At 43.8% G+C, this 25,504-nt stretch overlaps 1 protein-coding gene across 2 annotated transcripts in view; it reads left to right on the top strand.

Moving 5' to 3' along the window:
• LOC126418505 (CD2 antigen cytoplasmic tail-binding protein 2 homolog) overlaps positions 1-25,504 on the top strand; it is a 90,969-nt gene that overhangs the window by 11,001 nt on the left and 54,464 nt on the right. For both annotated transcript variants that reach the window (XM_050085296.1, XM_050085297.1), the window contains 2 exons: positions 23,593-23,807; positions 24,357-24,523. In XM_050085296.1, the coding sequence (XP_049941253.1) occupies positions 23,654-23,807; positions 24,357-24,523 (321 nt within the window). In that variant the 5' untranslated portion in view covers positions 23,593-23,653. The remainder of the gene's footprint in view (positions 1-23,592; positions 23,808-24,356; positions 24,524-25,504) is intronic.

Here is a 25,504-nt window from a genome sequence, read left to right as displayed (position 1 = left end):
AGAAACAGACACATACAAGATGATACCACAAATGCCTGAAGTGATAATTTTGCAACATGAAGTCACCCGAGCAATTAATTCTGCACACAATTGGAAAGCCCCTGGAAATGATAAAATAGCAAATTACTGGCTAAAGAAGTTCACCTCAACACATTCACATCTAACTAAATTATTTAACAGTTACATTGCAGACCCATACACATTCCCTGATACACTTGCACATGGAATAACCTATCTGAAACCTAAAGATCAAGCAGACACAGCAAACCCAGCTAAATATCGCCCCATAACATGCCTACCAACAATCTACAAAATATTAACTTCAGTCATTACACAGAAATTAATGACACATACAACACAAAACAAAATTATAAATGAAGAACAAAAAGGCTGCTGCAAAGGAGCACGAGGATGTAAAGAGCAACTGATAATAGATACAGAGGTGACATATCAAGCTAAAACTAAACAAAGGTCGCTACACTACACATACATTGATTACGAAAAAGCCTTTGATAGTGTACCCCACTCATGGTTACTACAGATATTGGAAATATACAAAGTAGATCCTAAATTGATACAGTTTCTAAACATAGTAATGAAAAACTGGAAAACCACACTTAATATTCAAACAAATTCAGATAACATCACATCACAGCCAATACAGATGAAGCGTGGAATATACCAAGGAGACTCATTAAGTCCTTTCTGGTTCTGTCTTGCTCTGAACCCACTATCCAACATGCTAAATAATACAAATTATGGATATAATATTACTGGAACATACCCACACAAAATCACACATTTGCTATACATGGATGATCTAAAACTACTGGCAGCAACCAATCAACAACTCAACCAATTACTAAAGATAACAGAAGTATTCAGCAATTATATAAATATGGCTTTTGGAACAGACAAATGTAAGAAAAATAGCATAGTCAAGGGAAAACACACTAAACAAGAAGATTACATATTGAATAACCACAGTGACTCCATAGAAGCGATGGAAAAAACAGATGCCTATAAATATCTAGGATACAGACAAAAAATAGGAATAGATAATACAAATATTAAAGAAGAACTAAAAGAAAAATATAGACAAAGGCTAACAAAAATACTGAAAACAGAATTGACAGCAAGAAACAAGACAAAAGCTATAAATACTTACGCTATACCAATATTGACCTACTCATTTGGAGTAGTGAAATGGAGTAACACAGACCTAGAAGCACTCAATACACTTACACATTCACAATGCCACAAATATAGAATACATCACATACATTCAGCAACAGAAAGATTCACATTAAGCAGAAAGGAAGGAGGAAGGGGATTCATCGACATAAAAAACCTACATTATGGACAGGTAGACAATTTAAGAAAATTCTTTCTAGAATGAGCAGAAACTAGCAAAATACACAAAGCAATCACTCATATAAATACATCGGCTACACCACTGCAATTTCATAACCACCTTTACAACCCTTTAGATCATGTAACATCAGCAGATACGAAGAAAGTAAATTGGAAAAAGAAAACACTGCATGGCAAGCACCTGTATCATCTCACACAGCCACACATCGATCAAGATGCATCCAACACATGGCTAAGAAAAGGCAATATATACAGTGAGACGGAAGGATTCATGATTGCAATACAGGATCAAACAATAAACACCAGATATTACAGCAAGCATATTATTAAAGATCCCAATACCACAACAGATAAATGCAGACTTTGCAAACAACAAATAGAAACAGTAGATCACATCAAAAGTGGATGTACAATACTAGCAAATACAGAATACCCCAGAAGACATGACAATGTAGCAAAAATAATACATCAACAGCTTGCCTTACAACATAAACTTATAAAACAACACGTTCCCACATACAAGTATGCACCACAAAATGTACTGGAGAATGATGAATACAAATTATACTGGAACAGAACCATTACAACAGATAAAACAACACCACATAACAAACCTGACATCATACTCACCAATAAAAAGAAGAAATTAACACAACTAATCGAAATATCCATACCCAATACAACAAATATACAAAAGAAAACAGGAGAAAAAATTGAAAAATACATCCAACTGGCTGAGGAAGTCAAGGACATGTGGCATCAGAATAAAGTTGACATCATACCAATCATACTATCAACTACAGGAGTCATACCACACAATATCCACCATTACATCAATACAATACACCTACATCCAAACTTATATATACAATTACAGAAATCCGTAATTATTTATACATGTTCAATTACCCGAAAGTTCCTAAGTGCAATATAACATATACCGTACAGTTAAAAGGAAGTGACTCTTGATCAAGGTCCGCGTCACGTCCCATTTTTAACCAGACTTAACGTCTGAGAAAGTAAAGAAATAATAATAATAAGTCCCTGATACATTTACACAAGGAATAACTTATCTGAAACCTAAAGATCAAGCAGACACAGAAAACCCAGCAAAATATCGCCCCATAACATGCCTACCAGCAATATGCAAAATATTAACTTCAGTCATTACACAGAAATTAATGACACATACAACACAGAACAAAATTATAAATGAAGAACAAAAAGGCTACTGCAAAGGAGCACGAGGATGTAAAGAGCAACTGATAATAGATGTAGAGGTGACATATCTCGCTAAAACTAAACAAAGGTCGCTACACTGCGCATACATTGATTACCAAAAAGCTTTTGATAGTGTACCCCACTCATGGTTACTACAAATTGGAAATATACAAAGTAGATCCTAAATTGATACAGTTCCTAAACATAGTAATGAAAAATTGGAAAACCACACTTAATATCTAAACAAATTCAAGTAATATCACATCACAGCCAATACAGGTTAAGTGTGGAATATACCAAGGAGACTCATTAAGTCCTTTCTGGTTCTGCCTTGCTCTGAACCCACTATCCAACATGCTAAATAATACAAATTATGGATATAATATTACTGGAACATACCCACACAAAATCACACATTTGCTATACATGGATGATCTAAAACTACTGGCAGCAACAAATCAACAACTCAACCAATTACTAAAGATAACAGAAGTATTCAGCAATGATATAAATATGGCTCATTTGGAACAGACAACTGTAAGAAAAATAGCTTAGACAGCCACACATCGATCAAGACGCATCCAACACATGACTAAGAAAATGCAATGTATACAGTGAGATGGAAGGATTCATGATTGCAGTATAGGATCAAACAATAAACACCAGATATTACAGCAAGCTTATTATTAAAGATCCCAATACCACAACAGATAAATGCAGACTTTGCAAACAACAAATAGAAACAGTAGATCATATCACAAGTGGATGTTCAATACTAGCAAATACAGAATACACCAGAAGACATGTTGCTATACAACATAAACTAATAAAACAACACGTTCTCACATACAAGTATGCGCCACAAAATGTACTGGAGAATGATGAATACAGATTATACTGGAACAGAACCGCTATAACAGATACAATAACACCACATAACAAACCTGACATCATATTCACCAAAAAAAAAAGAAGAAATTAACACAACTAATCGAAATATACATACCCAATACAACAAATATACAGAAGATAACAGAAGAAAAAACTGAAAAATACATCCAACTGGCTGAGGAAGTCAAGGACATGTGGCATCAGGATAAAGTTGACATTATACCAATTATACTATCAACTACAGGAGTCATACCACACAATATCCACCAGTACATTAATGCAATACAGCTACATCCAAACGTATATATACAACTACAGAAATCTGTAATTTTTGATACATGTTCAATTACCCAAATGTTCCTAAATGCAACGTAACATATACTGTACAGTTAAAAGGAAGTCACGCTTGATCCAGGTCCGCGTCACTTTCCATTTTTAACCTGACATAATGTCTGAGAAAGGAAAGAAATAATAATAATAATTTGTGTTAACTCCACGCACATAGAAAGTTACCTGAGTAGCAACCTGTGATGTGTAGTGCACACCTGATCCAGTTAGGGAGACCCTAGAGTTATCAGTCCTTTGGTGGAAGCCTAGACTGTTACAGCTTTGTTTGTCATTGAATCTTTTCTTGTTTGGTCCTTCTACATGGCTCAGAAGCTGGGGTCACAGTTTTGAGGATAATCCTGCAGATTGTGAACTTCGTTAAGGTTATGCAGCAAGGCTTGCCAGTTTGACCTCCACTGTCAGATGCTGGAAATATCAAAGTATGACCTCAAAGCCCACATGACAGGCATAATTCTCTCCAACATGTGTCAGCCCCATCAAGCTTCACAACTCTTTTGTATGTGCATGGGCCACCTGTTCAATGCAGTACTTCTTCCTGCAGGCCCAGGGGTTAGAATAGGCCCGAGGTATTCCTGACTGTCGTAAGAGATGACTAAAAGGAGTCTCACACATTTTTGCCTTTATGTGATAGTCCCCTGTAGGGTTTGCCCTCCATTTTTCAAAATTTTCCTGAAGAACGAGCCAGTTGGTGAGGGGCGCCTTACATGGTGCATAGTCTCCATCATGTGCTGAGACCCCTTGCATCCTTCGTCGACATGGATCTGCACTTCTTCTAGTTCTCCAGCTGTTGAGCGAGGTCACCCTCGTGGGTTCATTTTCCTCCATCCTCTGTGCAGTATCGCATTTCGCGCTGTCGACAATAATGAACTTCTTAGCACGTTTGCACCTGATATCAAGCACGATAGCCAGTTTGTTGTGGTGGGGCCGCCATGTACCCTGTTGGTTGTAGTCCCTTGACAAACTCCCCACATATGCGAAGGAGTAGATGCCCGTCACCCTGGGGATTGGTACTCCCGGCAATGGCCATCCTGCCAGTGCCAGGTGGCCTTCACTGTGGCTGGGTGGCGCCGTGAGGAGGGCCACTGATTGGAGTGGGTCGCATCACTGCGGATGACACGGCATGGAGCGTAGTACATCATCTCTTGCTGGTGGCCAAGCACCAGCAGTTTCTAAGCAGTCAAGTTTTAACTTCAGTGCTAAGGAATATGACCCAAAATCACTCCCCCCCTCTCCCCCGCCTGGCCACACCATGGGAGGAACGTCAGGCTAAGTATGGCAGTGAAGCTTATTCGCCTTGGTACCTCATAAGTACAAGAGTTGATGAGGAATCTTTCTTGTCAATGAAACCTTAGTTTTTTTGTGAAGCATTTAGAGAACAAGTTTGGGGAGGTAGAGAGCTTGTCCAAAATGCGGTCAGGGCCTGTCTTGATCAAAACAGCATCCTCTGCACTACTTGCCTGTGGTAAGCTGGGTGATGTTTCTGTTTCCATCAGAGCTTAAATATTGTCCAGGGTATCATAATTTCACAGGGACCTTCTTTTGCAGTCTGACGATGAGCTGCGCGCCAATTTAGAGTGGTGAGGTGTCCATTTTGTCCGGCGCATCCACCGGGGTCCGAGGGATAACCAGGTTGCCACTGGTGTCTTCATCTTGGCCTTCGAGGGTGACATTACCCGAGAAGGTCAAGGTGATGATCTACCATTGTGACGTAAAACCATATATCCCTTCCCCGATCCACTCGTTAAGTGCTGGAAGTTTGGCCATATGTCTTCCTGTTGTACTTCCAGTGTCACCTGTCAGGATTGTGGATGTCCTTCACATCCCAATACTCCCTGTGCCCCACCTCCCATCTGTGTCATCTGCAGAGAGCGCCATTCGCCGTGCTTACCAGACTGCAGGATTTATCAGAAAGAAAAAAAATATGGAATATAAGACCCTGGACCGACTGACCTACACTGAGGCTAAGAGAAAATATGAGAGGCTACATCATGTGCATATGACATCAACCTTCGCCGCCGCTATGAAAACGGTTCTACCATCTTCTGTTCTGCCGCGTACAGTTGGCCATCAGAGTTGTCAGACTCCACCTGCCACCTTGATGGTGAGGGCCACTTCCCTCCCTGTTGCTTCTGCACAACTTACTTCAGGAGCAACCCCCCCTCCCCCCCTCACCCCCCTCCCCCAACCATCGGGGTTGTCGATCCCCACTTCTCAGCCAGAGTAGTGTAAGTCTTCTTCAGATCTTCTCGCCAGGAAGGGATTCCTTGAGTCACTCCTTTCCCAGGTTCCTACCAGTGGCAGAGCTGACACCCACCAATGGCTGAAGCAACCACAGGTAGCTAGTCGTAGGGCTTCACGGTCCTCAGTCCATGAGACTGACTCAGTGAAGCCCTCCCAGCTGAACAAACCTAAGGAGCAGCGAGAGAAACCTAAAAAGAAAGACCCCCAAGAACCAAGGCTCTGCGGTGGCACCCACAGCACCACTACCTAAAAGTTCTGTGTCTGAGGATGAGGTGGGGATTCTGGTGTCCACTGAGGACCTAGATCTTGCTGGGCCCTCAGACACAATGGATGTCGATTGCACAGGTACTAATCTGGTGGCAGCAGGTGACCCTGAGGCATAGACTGCCTCATTGAATGTGTCATGTCTCCCCAGTCTCACAATCACGTAACCTTCCAGTGGAATTGCAGCAGTTTTTTCCACCACCTGGCTGAGCTACGACAACTGTTAAGATTTTCACCTATTTTCAGCATTGCCCTCCAGAAAACCTGGTTCCCGGCAATGTGGACCCCTGCCCTTCACGGCTATAAACTGTAGCGACTAAAATAGTGTCAGGTGCATCTATGTATGTAGTGAATCTATGCCCCTTCAAACCCCTTTTGAATCTGTGGCTGTCAGGATAAGGACAACGCAGGAAATGACTGTCTGCAATGTATATCTTCCTCTAGATGGTGCAGTATCCCTGAACGTATTGGCTGCACTGATTGATCAACTCCCTAAATCTTTCCTACTTTTGGGAGATTTTAATGCGCATAACCCCTTGTGGGGTGGCACCGTGCTTACTGGCCGAAGTAGGGAGGTCGAAAATTTACTGTCACAACTCGATATCTGCCTCTTAAATACAGGTGCGCGCCCCCCCCCCCCCCCCCCTCCCCCACACACACACATTTCAGTGTGGCACATATTTGGCCATTGATCTCTTGGTTTGTAGCGCTGGCCTTCTCCCACTGATTGATCAACTCCCTAAGACAGTTCCTTGGTGGTCGCCGGAAGTCGCTGAGGCAATTAAAGAGCGTTGGTGAGCTCTACAGCGACAGCCTTCCCTAGAGCACCTAATAGCCTCACTGGAGAGGACATGATGACCTGTGTGGTAGTGACCACTTCCCAATCTTCCTGTCACTCCCCTGGCATCTTGCCCACAGACGACTACCCAGGTGGGCTTTAAAAAGACAGACTGGGAAGCCTGATCCTCTGCTGTCACCGCTGAATCTCCCCCACATGGTGCCATCTATGTTGTCGTTCACTACAATGATCGTTTCTGTGACGGAATTCTTTAGGGTGCCCCTTCCTTGGTGGTCGCCGGAAGTCGCTGAGGCAATTAAAGAGCATTGGTGAGCTCTACAGTGACAGCCTTCCCTAGAGCACCTAATAGCCTTTAAGCGGCTCTGTGCCCGCGTACACCAGCTAATAAAACGATGGAAACAGGAGGGAGTGTTGGGAGAGGTATGTGTTGATCATTGCGTGCCATACGTCACCTACCCATGTCTGGACGAAGATCAGACGTCTTTTTGGGTACCACACCCCAATAGGTGTCCCTGGCATTAACATCAATGGCATGTTACCTACCAATGCAAACGCACTTGCCGAGCTTTTTGCTGAGCACTGTGCTCGAGTCTCTGCATCGGAGAACTACCCCCCAGCCTTTTGCATCCTCAAACGGTGGATGGAAATGAAAGTCCTCTCATTCACTACATGCTACAGTGAACCCTATAACACCCCATTTACAGAGTGGGAGCTCCTGAGCGCCCTTGCACATTGCCCCAACACAGCTCCTGGGCCGGATCGGATCCACAGTCAGATGATTAAACATCTCTTGTCTGACTACAAGCGACATCTCCTCTTCATCTTCAACCGGAACTGGTCTGCGGTTTCTGGTGCTCAAACCCACTTGATGTGGATAGCTACCGGCCCATCAACCTCACCAACTTTCTTTGCAAGCAGCTGGAATGTATGATGTGTCGGCGGTTGGGTTGGGTTCTGGAGTCATGTGGCCTACTCGCTCCGTGTCAGGGTGGCTTCCGCCTGGGTCGCTCTACCACTGATAATCTTATGTCCCTCGAGCCTGCCATCCAAACAGCCTTTTTCAGACACCAACATTTGGTTGCCATCTTCTTTTACTTGCGTAAAGAACACAATACAACCTGTCAACATCGTATACTTGCCATATTGTATGAGTGGGGTCTCCGGGGCCCACTCCTGATTTTTATCAAAAACTTCCTGTTGCTCCGTACTCTCTGTGTCCAAGTTGGTGCCTCTCATAGTTCCCCCCATATTCAGGAGAATGGCATTCCGCAGGGCTCTGTATTGAGTCTCTCTCTATTTTTTGTGGCTATTAACAGTCTAACAGGAGCTGTAGGGCTGTTGGTCTCACCTTCTCTGTATGCTGATGACTTCTGCATTTCGTAATTCTCCTCCAGTACGAGTGTTGCTGAGCGGCACCTACTGGGAGCCATTCACAAGGTGCAGTCATGGACTCTAGCTCACAGCTTCCAGTTTTCAGCCGCGAAGTTGTGTGTCATGCATTTTTGTCAGTGTCACACCGTTCATCCAGAACCAGAACTGTACCTTAATGACGATCCTTTCACTGTGGCGGAGACATATCAATTCTTAGGACTGGTTTTCGACACTGGATAGACTTGGCTGCCTCACCTTTGTCAGCTTAAGCAGAAGTGCTGGCAGCACCTCAATGATCTCCGTTGCTTGAGCAACACCAATTGGGGTGCAGATCGCTGAATGCTGCTGCAGCTCTAGAGAGCCCTTGTCATATCCCGAATTGACTATGGGAGTGTAGTTTATGGTTCGGCAGCACCTTCTCATTGCATTTACTTGACCCTGTGCACCACTGTGGGGTTCGATTAGTGACAGGAGCTTTTAGGACGAGTCCGGTGACCAGCGTACTGGTGGAGGCTGTTGTCCCTCCACTGCAGATCAGACGTGCGCAACTGCCCGCCAGTTACGCAGCACACAGTCATAGTTCCCCTGAGCATCCAAATTACAGTCTCCTTTTCCCGCCTGCAGCAGTCCATCTCCCACATCGGCAGCCCAGATAGGGGCTAACAATTGCGGTTCGCATGTGGTCCCTTCTCTCCAAACTGGAGTCCTTCCCTTTACCACCTCTACTTGCGGTCTGTTCACGTATGCCTCCATGGTGTATGCCTCGGCCACAGCTTTGTCTGGACCTTTTGCATGGCCCTAAGGACTCTGTTAACCCCGCCGCTCTTCGCTGTCACTTCCTCTCGATTCTTGACGTGTTCCGGGGCTCTGAAGTGGTTTACACTGACAGCTCAATGGCTGATGGTCATGTAGGCTTCTCATATGTTCATGGAGGACATATTGAGCAGCACTCCTTGCCAGTTGGCTGCAGTGTTATCACTGCGGAGATGGCAGTCATATCTCGTGCTCTTGAGTACATCCGTTTATGCCCTGGCGAGTCATTTCCCCTGTGTACTGACTCCTTGAGCAGCCTACAAGCTATCGACCAGTGCTACCCTCGCCACCCTCTGGTAGCGTCCATTAAGGAGTCCATCTATGCCCTGCAACAGTCCTGCTATTCTGTGGTGTTTGTGTGAACCCCAGGACACGTCGGAATCCTCGGCAACAAACTTGCCGACAGGCTGGCCAAACAGGTGACGCAGAAACAGCTTTTGGAGATAGGCATCTCCAAAACTGACCTGCATTCTGTCTTACACCACAGGGTTTTCCGGCTTTGGGAGACGGAATGGCATAATAGCACGCACAACAAACTGCATGTCATTAAGGAGACTAGGAATGTGTGGAAGTCTTCCATGCCTCAACAGCAGCTTTTGTTTTACATTTTACTCATGAGGGTGGGTTTTATCATTTGATCTAAGTTTTAGCACATGTTCTTTCTCCTCTTTGTGTCCTACCCCCTAGTGCTTTTAGGGAGGAGGTTTTAGTGTGTTGCAGAGTGGCTGGCTTCTCCTTTTTATTCAAACAGCCATGGTAATCTGCTCTCTTGTTTTGATCTTTTCTACATGTTTCCTTCTTCCCTCTCTGGTTTTCTTGTCCGATTTTGTCCAATTTAGTGTTTGTTGCCCTTCTGCCATTCATGTGGTTTTCTCTTTTCTCCCAGCTGTGTTTTGTGTGTCTCGATTATTTTACTACACCCTTGTGGAATTATTTTAATCGGAATGAGGGACCGATGACCTAGCAGTTTGGTCCCTCCCCCCCTCTTTTAAACCAACCAACTGTTCTTACACTTGATCTCTATTGATTTTGTTTGTGTATTATTTCAGTTTTAGCTAATGTGTGGGTCCCACACTCAGGTTTGATCTCCTTTTCAATAAATGGGCCATATGGTGAAGGTCACCCAATAACCACAATGGTAGCCAGTCCATGTGGTGTGTTCTCAGGTACCCATTACAAAAGTAGTAGTCCCGGTAACTATACGGGGAACTCATGATTGATATCTGACTTTTTACTTCCTTGCACATGCTGCCCATTTAGGATCACTCCGGGCAGTAACCATAAGACCAGGTGGCCATGGCTCTGTCTTAGAGACACACTTAGGGAGAATAATTTTTCTGTATGTGGCATCAGAAATCTACAGACCAGTAACTGTACATCGGCCAGTGGGTGAAGGAGTCATGCACTGCAAGCCGCACCTCTTTAGCTCCTACCCCTGCAGCAGATAAGCCCTTGCAAGGTTCCTTACTGTCCAAGTAGTTAAAGAGCTAAAGAGAAAAAGCAGAAATATCAGGACATGATAAAATCTCACAAATTTAAAGGCTGTCAATTTGACTAAGTTCCTAGAAAGTACATTTATGACCAACTTAAGTTGTAATGGTCACATAGATAATGTTGTGGCGAAGGCAAGCCAAAGATTGTGTTTTATTAGCAGAGCACTTAGAAAACTCAATGGGTCTGCTAAAGAGATGTTATACAACACTTGTTCTTCTTCCACAAGAGTATTATTTTGCAGTTTGGGATCTTTACCAGATAGAATTGGCAGAGGACATTTGAAAAGTTCAAAGGAGGACAGCCCATTTTGTATTATTGTGATCTAGGGGGGAGAGTGTCACGGATATGGCAAGCTAGTTGGGATGCCAACCATTAAAACAAAGTTGTTTTCATTGTGATGAGATCTTTTCACGAAATTTCAGTCACCAGCTTTCTTCTCTGTATTTGTTAATACTTTATTGCTGCCAGTCTACATAGGGAGAAACAATCATCATAATAAAAATCGGAGCTTGTGCAGGAAGACCTAAATTTTAATTTTAACCATGCGCTGATAGAGATTGGGACAGTAGAAAAATTGTCTGAAGGTGGTACAAAGAATCCTCTGCCAGGCATGAAAGTGTGAACTGCAGAACAGTCATGTAGCTGTGAATGTAGAAGGCTGTTAGATTGACCTCTGAGACACCAAATCCCTCGCACATTTGGAACCTAAATGTATGTTTGTCAATGTTGTTCCATACCTGTAGTGACAGACAGTGATCCTGGAAAGTGACCTGTCCTCTTGGCTGCTTCATACCTAACCAGGACACTTGTAACATACAAGTCAATGGAACTGCAAAAGATATTATCGTCACCTGCCAGAACTGCAACAAATAATCTCCTCGAGTTCTGTGGTCAGTGTTGCTCTCCAAGAAATGCATTTTACTGATGATTATCATCCAGTCCTTTGAGGTTACTGTGCATTGTGTCAGAAATGTGGTGGCCCTGAGAGAGCATCTGGAGGGGCACGTGTTGGTTCACACAGATTTTGTTAGTGAGTGGAATCCCCTCTGTACCACAATGGAAGTAATAGCAGTAAGAGTGTGAACGATCCCAGCAGTCATTGTTTGCAACCTTCATTTACTTCCTGGCATAGCACTGACATACTTTAGAGATGATAATTTGAATCCAACAACACTCTGCCTCACCTGCCTCCCTCCCTTTCTCCAGCTTTGGTACTTCACTGCACCGCCACCCTCCTGTGGGAAAGTACCATTTTGTCTGGTAGGGGCCTTCTTTTTGGCCTGTTTCTTTTTTATCTTGATCTCTGTTGCCTCAGCGATGGTACCCCTACTCACTTCAGTGCTACACATGACACTATTTCAGCTATTAACCTTAGGATTCGTGGTCACTATATGTCAGTTTTTGTGGTAGTGATCACTTTCTGGTGATCCTGTAATTCCTTGTCACCGTGCGATGGATTGGTTGGCATTTTGGGCTCTCCTGAGGACCAGTTGGCAGTTGTGTACCTTTGCCATTGTCTTGGTCCCTCCTCTCTCACATTGCACCAATGATAAATTTTCATATCACTAATAGGTGGTACTTCTATATCTAATACAGCTGATGTCAAAGAATTCACATTAATTCAATAAATTCCAACCAATGACTTCATGGGAGACTTCTCATTGTGATCCCTTGTGCCACTGAAACTGCTGTCCCTCTCTACGGACTCCCTACATCAACAGTTGGTACCGTGGTGGCCCAAAGATATTGCAACAGCTATTCAGAACCATCAAAGACCCCACGACATCTCAAGTGAAATCCTTCACACACCACCATCATCACTTTTAAGCAGCTCCGTGCAATGGCTTGCTGCTGTCAGGGGCTCGGCATTCATTTGCCGGGTACGGGCTTGGCAACCCTGCGGTTCCTGAACTGGGGACTGGTAAGCACTGCCAGTCCTCTGTCATCGTAAGCTCTGGGCATGCTTCAGCTACTGCTGTGCGGCGTTGCAATGGAACATTGTGTTTCTCAGGGAATGGGGATCTAGGCTTGACTGCCCAGATTGCGAGGACGGAATAAACCTCTATAAAAAAATCCTCAACATCAAGGTGTGCTGCGCACTGATGAGATGCATGGCTGTTGAGGCGAAACAGTCATGGGCAACATCTGGGAAACCTGCCACACCTCAGTTGTATAATGCTTACTCGGGCACATGGGGCTCTGTCTGAGTGGACCCTTTCCCTAGCTGCTCATGGGACCAGAATGGATCCTCTGAAATTTTCTTTGCCCCCTCCCAGTGGAAAGGGGGGGCCACTGGAATGTGCCGACACCCAGTCTAACAAGAGGACTCATGTAGCCAGTCCTTCTGATTCAGTCACTAGTAACAGAATGCATGCTGTTTTACAGAATGTGTTTCTTATAGCTAAAAGAAAAGAGGGGAGTTTTGAAAAAGTTTTGCCATTTTACATACAGAAAAGGTTAGAAGGCATTGCTGGCACCTTAAAATCTGTTAAGTACTTGCGCAATGGGACCCTGTTGGTTGAAACATCTATCTCCCAACGAGTCAAGAACCTTCAGAAAGCCCAACGCCTCAGAGTATGCGATAGAAACTGAATTGCAAAACACCTTGAACTACAGCAAAGGTGTTATGACTTACTGGGATTTAGTTGACTACTGAAAATAACCGAAAGCCGAATGGCCCAGGAAGGCATTGTCGACATGCAACACTTTATGAAACGGGTAGATGGCGATCTCGTAAAGTCAGACTCTTTTATCGTGAGGATAAAAGAGTCTGACTACCAGAGCATGTGAAGATAGTTTTCCTACATCTCAGTGTATGACCTTATTACCCAAATCCAATGCGGTTTTTTAAATGCCAGCACTTTGGACACACTACTCTGGGCTGTAAAGGAGAAGCCATTTTCGGGAAACGTGGTAAAGCCACCAATGAGGGAGTTGGTTGCTCCTCTGCTCCAAAGTATGTCAACTGCGCTGGGGATCACCCTGTGTGGAGCAAGGACTGCAGAGTTTTCCTTGAGGAGAGGAAGATCCAGGAGATCAAAACGACAAAGCACATTCCGTATGGTGAAGCCAAGAAGCTGTACAAATCCATGTAGCCACCCACATTTGCTGCATCCTTTTCTTCCATTCTGAACCAGCCAGTCCTAAAAACGGATGCTGCTACACAAACAGAGGTTGCTACTATCAGCCTTAGCACCTGCATTTGTCAGTGCACATGTGCTGCTGCAGTTCCTTTGAAGCCTCCCCCCCCCCCCCCCCCCCCCCCTCTCCCCCAGACGTCAGGCAAGGCCGTGGTTGTTGACATTGTGGACCTTCCTGCCCCTCCACTGCCCAGCACGGCTACACCCCCTACCACTTCTTAGGTACTGGCTCCAAAGCTGTCTCAGACCAAAAAATCAAAATTGAAGTCGAAGAATCACCTGCTGAAGGAGACAGGCAGTACACAGTCCGCATGATGTCGATGTCATTCTATCTGACGTCTCTCTCGAATCTTCTTCATAGGCGATAGAGGTTGATGTTGGACTGGAGCAATCGTCTCACCCCAGAACTGAGGCTCCACCCATTGTGGGCTCCCTCCCTGGCATAAAGTCAGGATGAAAGTACTACCACCCTGATAGATGGCTCCCATTATACAGTGGAACATGAATGGATTTAGGACACATATGAAGGAACTGAAACTCCTAACACAGCAGCATCACCTGTGCTTATGTTTAGAGGAAACACATTTAAAAGTATCTGATGCTTCTGTACTAAGGGGCTGTACACTATATCGCAAGGATGACATGACTGGGGAAAGGGCCAAAGGAGGGGTTGCATGTTCGTCAATAATAGGCACCACTCCTCTGCTCTCCCCCGGATACTAACCTGCACACAGTTGCAGTTGAAATTCATGCACATCAGAGACTTACAGTTTGGTCTCTTTACTTACCTCCACTTAATGCAGTACACTCTGAGGCTCTCACAGATCTCATGGAACAATTCCTCTGGCCATTTCTCCACTTGGGAGACTTCAATCCCCATCATGTCCTGTGGGGCTCAAGCTCTACTCGCCCTCAGGGTCGAGTCTTGGAGAGCCTCCTTACATCTCGAGAGCTGTGCGTCTACACTAATATTCAGACTCATTTCTGTGTTGCTACTGGGTCATTTTCAGCCATTGACCTATCCTTTGCTCTCCGATCGTCACTGCCTCTTTTCACTGCGAGTTCATTGATGACCTCCATTCCAGTGACCACTTCCCCATCTGCATTCACCTACTGGATGGTGTGTTGTTGGAACAGAAGCCACCATCATGGAGTGCCTTAGCCACAGGTCTTCTAGAGCGGACAGTTTTATCTGGTTTTTGTGCGTTCGCTGCTGGACTACAGGTGTACGGTGTATGGGTCAGCGAGGCCTACTTACACTCCTGGAAATTGAAATAAGAACACCGTGAATTCATTGTCCCAGGAAGGGGAAACTTTATTGACACATTCCTGGGGTCAGATACATCATATGATCACACTGACAGAACCACAGGCACTTAGACACAGGCAACAGAGCATGCACAATGTCTGCACTAGTACAGTGTATATCCACCTTTCGCAGCAATGCAGGCTGCTATTCTCCCATGGAGACGATCGTAGAGATGCTGGATGTAGTCCTGTGGAACGGCTTGCCATGCCATTTCCACCTGGCGCCTCAGTTGGACCAGCGTTTGTGCTGGACGTGCAGACCGCGTGAGACGACGCTTCATCCAGTCCCAAACATGCTCAATGGGGGACAGATCCGGAGATCTTGCTGGCCAGGGTAGTTGACTTACACCTTCTAGAGCACGTTGGGTGGCACGGGATACATGCGGACGTGCATTGTCCTGTTGGAACAGCAAGTTCCCTTGCCGGTCTAGGAATGGTAGAACGATGGGTTCGATGACGGTTTGGATGTACCGTGCACTATTCAGTGTCCCCTCGACGATCACCAGTGGTGTACGGCCAGTGTAGGAGATCGCTCCCCACACCATGATGCCGGGTGTTGGCCCTGTGTGCTTCGGTCGTATGCAGTCCTGATTGTGGCGCTCACCTGCACGGCGCCAAACACGCATACGACCATCATTGGCACCAAGGCAGAAGCGACTCTCATCGCTGAAGACGACACGTCTCCATTCGTCCCTCCATTCACGCCTGTCGCGACACCACTGGAGGCGGGCTGCACGATGTTGGGGCGTGAGCGGAAGACGGCCTAACGGTGTGCGGGACCGTAGCCCAGCTTCATGGAGACGGTTGCGAATGGTCCTCGCCGATACCCCAGGAGCAACAGTGTCCCTAATTTGCTGGGAAGTGGCGGTGCGGTCCCCTACGGCACTGCGTAGGATCCTACGGTCTTGGCGTGCATCCGTGCGTCGCTGCGGTGCGGTCCCAGGTCGACGGGCACGTGCACCTTCCGCCGACCACTGGCGACAACATCGATGTACTGTGGAGACCTCACGCCCCACGTGTTGAGCAATTCGGCGGTACGTCCACCCGGCCTCCCGCATGCCCACTATACGCCCTCGCTCAAAGTCCGTCAACTGCACATACGGTTCACGTCCACGCTGTCACGGCATGCTACCAGTGTTAAAGATTGCAATGGAGCTCCGTATGCCACGGCAAACTGGCTGACACTGAGGCCGGCGGTGCACAAATGCTGCGCAGCTAGCGCCATTCGACGGCCAACACCGCGGTTCCTGGTGTGTCCGCTGTGCCGTGCGTGTGATCATTGCTTGTACAGCCCTCTCGCAGTGTCCGGAGCAAGTATGGTGGGTCTGACACACCGGTGTCAATGTGTTCTTTTTTCCATTTCCAGGAGTGTATTTGTGGATAATTGATGCTGTCCAAAATGAGAGGATTCGGCTGGCCACAGGTGCTTATCAGACCAGTTCCATACCCAGTCTCTGTGCTGAGGCAGGGGAACTGCCACTTACCATCCGGCACCAGCTCCTCATGCTGAGACAAGTGTGTAAGTTCCTTGCAGCTCCAACTTCACCCGCACACCATGCTGTTGTTCGTCCACATCTGGAGCGCCTTCCACAAGCCACAATGCCATTGGGGTCCGTGTGCAGTGTGTGCTGGAGTCACTCGGTGTGGTGCCAGTCCGACCTCAAATCCAGGGTTTTGACTGTCTGCAGCCCTGGTTACTGAAAAGGCCCAGAGTGATTTTAGATTTGGTGCAGTACTGGAGAGATAGCACTTCTGCTTTTGTTTTTAATACAGTATTTTCTGCCGTTTTATCTGAGTACTGCAACCATGTAGCTGTTTTTACGGATGGGTCTAACCAGGGTGATTCCGTTGGTTGCTCTCTTGTTTTTCCGGATCGTGTCCTGAAGTCAGACTGCCTCCTGAATTTACCATCTTCAACGCAGAATTATATGCAATCCTGCGGGCACTGGAGCAGATGAGAAATTCTCCCAGTGTTAGATTTCTTGTCTGTTCAGATTCTTTGTATGCCCTTTACTCTCTTCAACATTTGTACCCAGCAGATAAAGTAATCCAGGACTCTCTCCTCCAACTAAAGCAACTGGGGAAGGAGCTGTCTTTCTGCTGGGTAACAGGGCATGCGGGAATTGCGGGGAACGAAAGGGCAGATCGAGCAGCCAAGGAGGCGTGTTGTGATCGTCAGGTCTTTCGGTGTGCTATCCCCCTGCATGCTCTCACCTCGCTGTTGAGGAATAAAGTCCTGTGTCAGTGGGAAGACAAGTGGCCAGAAGTGGCCGACAACAAGCATCGTGTCGTCAAGCCCACAACTCGGCCATGGAGTACTTCCTTCCAGCCATATCGATGGGACGAGGTCCTTCTTACTCATCTTCACTTAGGTCACAGCCCTAAGACACATGGATTTTTACTCCAGCCAGAGGACTTTCCAATGTGTGATGTTGTGACGTGCAGATACGGTGCGCCCATTTTATTGGACTGCATTTTATTTGCAGGCGGATCTGTAGTTTATTTTATGTAATGTGGTTCGTGTTTTAAAGTTTTGTGAATTGTCCAACATTTCTAACAAGATTTTGGGGAGATGTTTTTAATGTGTCAACAGGCTGGCTGGCTCACCCAAGTTTTTTGTAAGTGGTCAGCCAGTTACATTTTCCTGTGCTTTTCTTTTAGCTCTTCTGTGTTTTATTTTCCCTCTATTTTAATTTCTTGATTAACTATCTTCCCTCGTCATTGGTCTTAGTGCACTTGAGACAGAGTAACTGTGTGGTCATTTCGAGTGCATGCATGTATGACAGTTTTAGTCCTTCTCTACAGTAATTTGTTTTAATAAGTGTCAGGGTGCCGATAACCTCGCCGTTGGGTGCCCATAAGATCCCAAAATGCGCGCCCACACGCGCGCGCGCACGCCCGCGCCCGCACACACACACACACACACACACACACACACACACACACACACACACACACACACACACACACAGGCTTGCTACGTAATTAAAATGCAGTAAAAGGGAATGCTGCAAGGACTAAGTCTTCCTCCTTGAGGATATGTGTCACTTCATACCAGGGCCAAGTTACAAAGTCTATGGGGCCACCAAAGATCAACAGCTGTTTTGGGTCTCCTCCTTCATGGTGGTATTTCTAATAATGTGCAACAAACTTTATCTATACCCCTTTTCATTGCAGGTTTAAAAAATACATGTAAGGCATATGACTTGACTCTGTGTCGTCATATTTTACTTATTCTCCATGACTAGGATTTTCAAGGCTCCCATCCTATGTTTAATCATCATCAGTTTTTATGACACCCACTTTTTTTAGGTTAGAGTTGGTACTACTGTGTTCAGCTTCAAATGGATCCCGGAGAACAATGTCCCTCCTGGCTCCGTGGGGGTGTGCTGATTATTACACTTCATCATCTCCACCAACGGGCTAGTGCCTCTTTCGGACTCATGCAGGGATGGCCAAGATTTCGGCTTGGGAGCCTTGCCTGGACACAAGTGCCAAATTGCACAGCCTTGCTTCACATTTCCCTCACCACCATGCCTGGCTGTCTGAGTGCGAGGAGGGGGGGAGAGGAAAACTGCGAATGTGCCACATCTAAATGGCTGTGCAGTCATACTGCATGCTATTTGCTTTTATATTTCACATTTCCAACAACATGGGTCAAAAAATAAAGCGAGTTATTTTTGGTGTGCTGAAGACATAATATAATTTTTTTCAGGTACAGACTGTCGGCATACGGGCAGACACTGACAATTTCAGTGTGTTTCACACTCGAGTTACCACGTAATCATGACTTATTTAGTTGCATAATCTGTTAAAGGTCTTTCACACAAATATGTCAATTGAAATATTGTAGCAATTTTGCAACCTCTTTATGGAGACTTCGAAACTGTACCTGAGGAAAGTGATGTAGATGTCCTGGACAGTTTTAACGTAAAAATATTTGTTATTAAAACTGGAATTACCTTGCAGGTGAATCAGTTACATTGGCATATGCACAGGGCCACTTTCAACTGAAATGGCAAACGATCTCAAAAACAGCGTGGAAACAGATGTAAGATTGACACTGTCCTCAAAATCATTATGAAACTATCCTTGTGATTCTTTGAAGGCCACTGTGAATTCTTCAGACCTCATGTTTTCTTTTATGGGATTCTTTGTCAGAATGTGTCCCTTCTACTATGTGATTTTCTTTTTAAATACACCCCCATCAAATCAGAAAGAAGTTACCTTGCAGTGTGTTACTGTGGGCAATTCGCAGTCAAGTCCACTTAAAATGCAAAATGTGCAGTCCATTTCGGATGTCCTAGTTTTCGTTCCTTCACTCCTTTTTCCTTCATAAATTCATAATCATTCCAGACATTCAATTTGCAGCAATATATGAAGTCTTCATACTCTTCATTCAGTTCCACTGAAAGTGACTGCAGCTGACAATGGAATAATGCGTGTGAATTCAGAAATTTTACTATTAGTACAACCATTTTCTTCACCTACTCCAAGCCTGCGAATTTGGCACAGAGTGCTTCTTGATAAACAGAACAATGAATGAATGCTGTCGTCAGTCGTCATAATTTTTTGCTCTTCCATTGTCATCTAGAAGTTTACATTCATTCTGCATGGTTCTATAATGTCCTTTCGTAGCAAATAAGCAGTACCCATCACTTAGACGAATTGCTCTCGTACCTCCCTTCTGACACTCCCATTCATTTTGAATGACTGTGACGATAGATTGCTAAGCTGCCTCTTTTTGTGCATGAGAAACAGGCAGGGTCTTGGCCCGCCCGCAACCCGCCCCTGCTGCACTTGTGGCCGGCCCTGGACTAATGATTACTATCGAGCTGTATGTTGATAACTTTCACATTTTTTTATAGCTTCCAATCTGTATTTGTTGTACCGTGGTTCGTATTGACCCAAAACTCCAGGGTACCCAGAGCATAGATGTTTTTATGCAGTCCATTCCGCTTTTTGGGGCTCCTCTTTGATAAAATTCTGACATAGCTGCGTACATTTGTCTATGTAAAACTAGCTGCATGCAAAAGCTAAATCTCTCTGCTTCCTTGCACCCACCTCTTGAGATGTGAATTGCACTACTTTATCTAATATTTGCTGGGCCCTCATTTCATCCCGACTGGACCATCATTGCCAGGTTTATTGTTCAGTGGCACCTTTGTCTTCGAAATTATTGTACACGGTACATCAAGGAGTAAACTGGTGACTGGCTCCTTCCAGACTAATCCTGTAAACAGTATCTCTACCTCTTCATTCCTGATGATACTAACTCCTTCTCACTTGTGCAATTGCCACACAACATTTTCTGTATCATATGACTTACTGATAGCTTTTTTCATACAGGGATGTTGGCCCTCATGCTTTTTTCATACAGATGTGTCGACCCTTTGATGCTCCCTCTCAGTACCCCCTTAAAATAAGCTCCCCATGTATCGTTATGCACTTCTCTTTGTTTAGTATGTCATCCATGAATTAGAATTATCTACTCCAAGGATCAAAGGGGGCAGTCACCTGCACGAACTTTTATCCTCTGTCCCTCTCAGTTCTCCAGAAGTATCAGGAAGCTCCTGTCATTTACACTGATGATTCTAAAATTGTGCATAGTATAGGATATTCCCGTACTTCACGTGCTGATCAGAAACAATATTTTTTGCTAGGAACATACAGTGTTTTTTCTGCAGAGCTGATAGCCATTGACAGAACCTTATGTTGTATTACACAGACCTCTCTCAACTGTGTTTAAATTTGTAATGGCACAGTGAGCAATGTCTATGCTATAGATCAATGTTACTCTTGTCGCCATGTGATATTTGCTACTCGTGATCTTCTTCTGACCTTAGTGGTACTATCTGCTGAGTTGTCTTTCTTTGGGTTCCAAGTTGTGAGTATCCCAGGGAATATACTGACAAATGACTACAGCAGTGATTGATCACACAGTATTCACTTTAACGATCTCAGGAGCAGGTTAAAGGATGCAAATAGGACCTGTTCACTGAAGAAATTAAACAGCACCTGTGGGTTACTGCTGTCTTTAATAAACTCTGTGCCATCAAAGAGTCTAGGGCTGCAATGCACTCCTTCCATTCCTCCCAGAAGGTATTCACCATTCTTTGTTACCTCCACATTGGTCATAACTGGTTATCTACAGTTTTATTGTATATAATGAACCACCTTCACATTGTGATTGTGAATCATTACAGACAGTAGCTCAGGTCATGATGGAATGCCCCTCCTCCTGGCTCTCCACACCAAGCATAGTCTTTTGGATTCTTTGCTTACAGTGTTGGTGGACAAAGTAAGGACAGTTGAGTGGGACCTTTGTTTACTCCAAGAAATTGATTTCTACTCTAAAATCTAGCATTTAAACAGCTGTTGGAACTTCTGCCAACTGTCCTTTACTCTGTTTTACTTACTTTCGATGCAGTTAACCCCTTTTTTTGGCACCTGGTTTCTATTCCCATGTTTAACACTTTGAATATAATGGATCGGGGGTGAGAAAGTTGTGGAAGGGATGCCCTCCACCACATGTTGAGCCCCAGGGGACACTCGACTGTGCACACTCTCTTATTGACATGGTTATTTGTCTCACCTTTGCTCTGTGACCTTCAAACTGACTTGACTATTGTACTTTCACCTCCCTTTACATTATTCGTCATATCCAGTGTCAATATTGCTTTCAGTTCCTTGTTTTACCTCTCCTGAATACTGCCACAATTCGATAAAATTTCTGGTTCATGTTACTAACTCCAGAAGGTCAACACCTTGCTTGAAAGATGGACTGATGACATTGCTGTTTAGTCCCAACCGACCACCCATCTACCCACTCACCCACCCAGTATGTATCACAATCTGTTGTTAATTGCACGTTGTGCCCTTAGATGCTGCTGGAGCAGCCTCTTCAACATGTTAAATGAGGCCTCTGGCATACGGACAGATAGTACAGCATAATCCTTCCTATCGCCTGCTGCCATTGCCTTAAGTGGTACCTTTATTCCCCATACATTTGAACAACTGACAGTCACCTTTCTTTGCCACAGGACATAGCAGGTGTACCATCAAGTGAAATGTGTTTCACTGGCTCAGTTTCATTGTAAGACATCTTCTCATACTTGTTAGGTGGTTGGGTGTAATATCATGATTTCTCCATGAGCCTCGTACAATCGAGACCTATAAAGAACTCATTTTGTCTGCCCTGCCTCCCAGTGACACACCACTCACTGTCAAATGGATGTGTGTTGATAGATCCTGTACTTCTTGCAGAGGAGACAGTATCCATAGCAGAGGGCAGTTCATGAGGTAACTTTGCTGTGGGACAAAGCAAGTTTACCGTCAAATGAAATGTTACGTTGGCTCGAATTCAGTGGAAGACAACATCTCATACCTGTATTTTTTTTTAACAAGAAACAAATAACTTTCAGCTAAGCTTGCTGTTTATCTTTTAATTTCTCCATCTATTATGCAACAAGGGAGTGTATATGGGGACCACTCAGTTGTATGCCTTCACTTTGTCATTGAAGCAGCATGAAATGTAGCTTGAGAAGTAGCCAATTTCTGCTCTCATTTTATGGAAAGAGCAGATTTGTCTGTTGCAAAAGATAAATTGTAAATTGTTACAGTGTGAGGTGTGTTGAAGTCTCTTTAATTCAGTGAAGGAATGAGTATACAATGACATTTGTGTATTCACACAATATTTCATGATCTACACCGTAATGCATGAAAACTACTTATTATGAGGATGAAGGGTAGCATGAAGCAAGGGGGCAGTTATTTGTTATGAATAACTATCTTCATAGAAAGATAAAAAAGAACACAGAATTAGAAAACAGAGGTGCATTCTGCGTGTTGTGACCTGCTAAGAAAAACAAATGTCTGTTTCTACAAAGTTATCATCATACTTATATGTTTACTATAATATAATCGACTGTTCCTGATGAGAAATAATTTATGTAAAAACAAGTCATACATTTTAGGAGTAAAATACCCATTTTTAGGTGTTCGGTTAAATCATCTATTTGGCATATCTGTCATGTGCTGTGGGAGCTTCTTGGAATGAACAGTGCACTTTGTTCTGTTTGTGAATTCTTGACAGAGTACACTTACCACTGTACTCACAAAGTTAACAGCAGTGTGAAACCACTTCTTCTCCTAAGACAATATTTGGTATATATAATATTGGAAGCTCATTTGCAGACTGACAGTGTGTAATAAGACTACCGAGCCCTCCCGATCTCTGGTATTATTAGTAAAAAATTTAGCTTCTTGCTACACTTGGTATATTTTGATGATGATGAGAGTGATTAAGTAATAATGATGTTTTTTCAGGTTACTGTACTGAACTATAACCTTCATTAGTTTCATACCTGCTTGTGAGACTTGCTGCAAAATGTCAGAGCCGAAATTGGAAGAGGAACTGGAAACTGACTGGAGAGATAAGCCAGACAGTGGAAACAAGAAACATACACTTGATTCTGATGAAGATGATGATGATGACATTGAAGAAAGTACTTATGATGTCATGGCAGAAGATGATATTGAAGGTTGAGTATACATAGTTTCACATATCTCTATAGCTTGCTTGTTTAGTTGCTTACTTTTAAATGTTGTGTGGTATGTAGTTTTTTTGGGTATAAAACTAATTTCAGTAGAAAGGGGAGGGGCACACTGTTATTTTATTTTTCTGCTTCTTTAAAAAACCTTACATAAAACATTTTTTAAATAACACCCTAAGTCAGTATGAAAATTGATACTTAAATGAACTGAACCTTTCTGACTACTATAACTTATTAAATGTTACTTTACTGATGTGTTTAACAGAACAAAATGCTGTGATGATGTCTTAAAAGTATCTTTCAATAAAAGCTAAGTGTTTCATACCCTTAAAGTTTGTAGATGATGTCAAATGTCGGCTCTAAAAGTGCACTTAAGAATGAAATTTTGGTTGCAGCAAATTCACTATTTGTAAAGGATGCTGCAGTTTTCCTTGAAGTCATATTTCGTTGACTGATGTGTTACATGGTTTATAAATCACTACCTGAGCATAGAATTTCAAATAATATGGTGGTCTGTGAATGTAATACTGTGTGCAGGTCAGGAAGAAGGAACAGCGACATTTGATGGAGATGTACGCATTACACCTTTCAACATGAAAGAAGAGTTAGAAGAGGGACATTTTGATACACAAGGAAATTATCACTGGAAGAAGGAGGGAAAGGTGATTCGTGATAGCTGGTTGGATAATATTGACTGGGTCAAGGTATTGTGATGAAGTTGTTAATAATAATTGAAATCTCTTAAATTTTTCTGCCAAAAATTTTCTCACTGTTTTGTTCTAATCATTTAAATTAGTGTGACGTGTAGTGCAGCTCTTCTTCCACTACAGTGTTGTTTTGAAAGAGAAAAAGCTGTACCACGTATTGCTCTTTCTTTTGCAATGTGTATGTGTTTTTATGATTTTTTATTTATTTATGGCCAGGAAGGGCATTATAAAATTTCTTAATTAGCTTTGTGGCTATAATAATGAAGAGCATGAATGTAGACTGTTATGGCCAACTTCGGAAAAATACTTTTTATGTTTTCCAAAACCAGAACACTAGACTTGCATTTGTGAGGATGACAGTTTAAATCTGCGTCCAAGCATCCAAATTTACAGTTTCTGCGATTTCCCTAAGTCACTTTGGGCGAGTACTGGGGATAGTGCATTTGAAAGGGCACACCTGATTTCCTTCCCCATATTTGAAACAAACCGAACTTGTGCTCCATCTCTAATGACCTCATTGTTGATGGCATGTTGAACCCTGATTTTTCTTTTTATTTACAAAACATGTTTTAGCACTGGTGTAGCATCACCAGTGGTATTTCTGTTAGTAGGTCCGGTAATTCATGGTAAAACTTTCAGCTTTTATTAGTTTACATTTATATGTCATTGGCATGATTCTCTAAACTGTTATGGCATTATTTGGAACATTGAACATTTACTAGGTTATTAATGTACACATAGGTGCAGCAATCACCTGCAGACAAGATTATATTTTTATTGTGGGTTCTGTACAGAAAGTGTTCCTAAAAAAAAGGTAGTTTTTACTTCCAGAGCTAAAGATGCATATGCCTTACTATTATCTATGTTGCAACTGTGGTGACATTTGTATTTCGCCGCAAAGCAACAACCAGAGAAGTAAGAGTAGTGTGTTATGGTGTCAAGGAACTTGTACTTTTGGTGAAGAGCTTTTGTTGTTCA

The sequence above is a fragment of the Schistocerca serialis genome, chromosome 9, assembly GCF_023864345.2.
Source record: "Schistocerca serialis cubense isolate TAMUIC-IGC-003099 chromosome 9, iqSchSeri2.2, whole genome shotgun sequence".
Taxonomy (NCBI): Eukaryota; Metazoa; Arthropoda; class Insecta; order Orthoptera; family Acrididae; genus Schistocerca; species Schistocerca serialis.
This window is presented reverse-complemented; position numbering and strand designations above follow the sequence as displayed.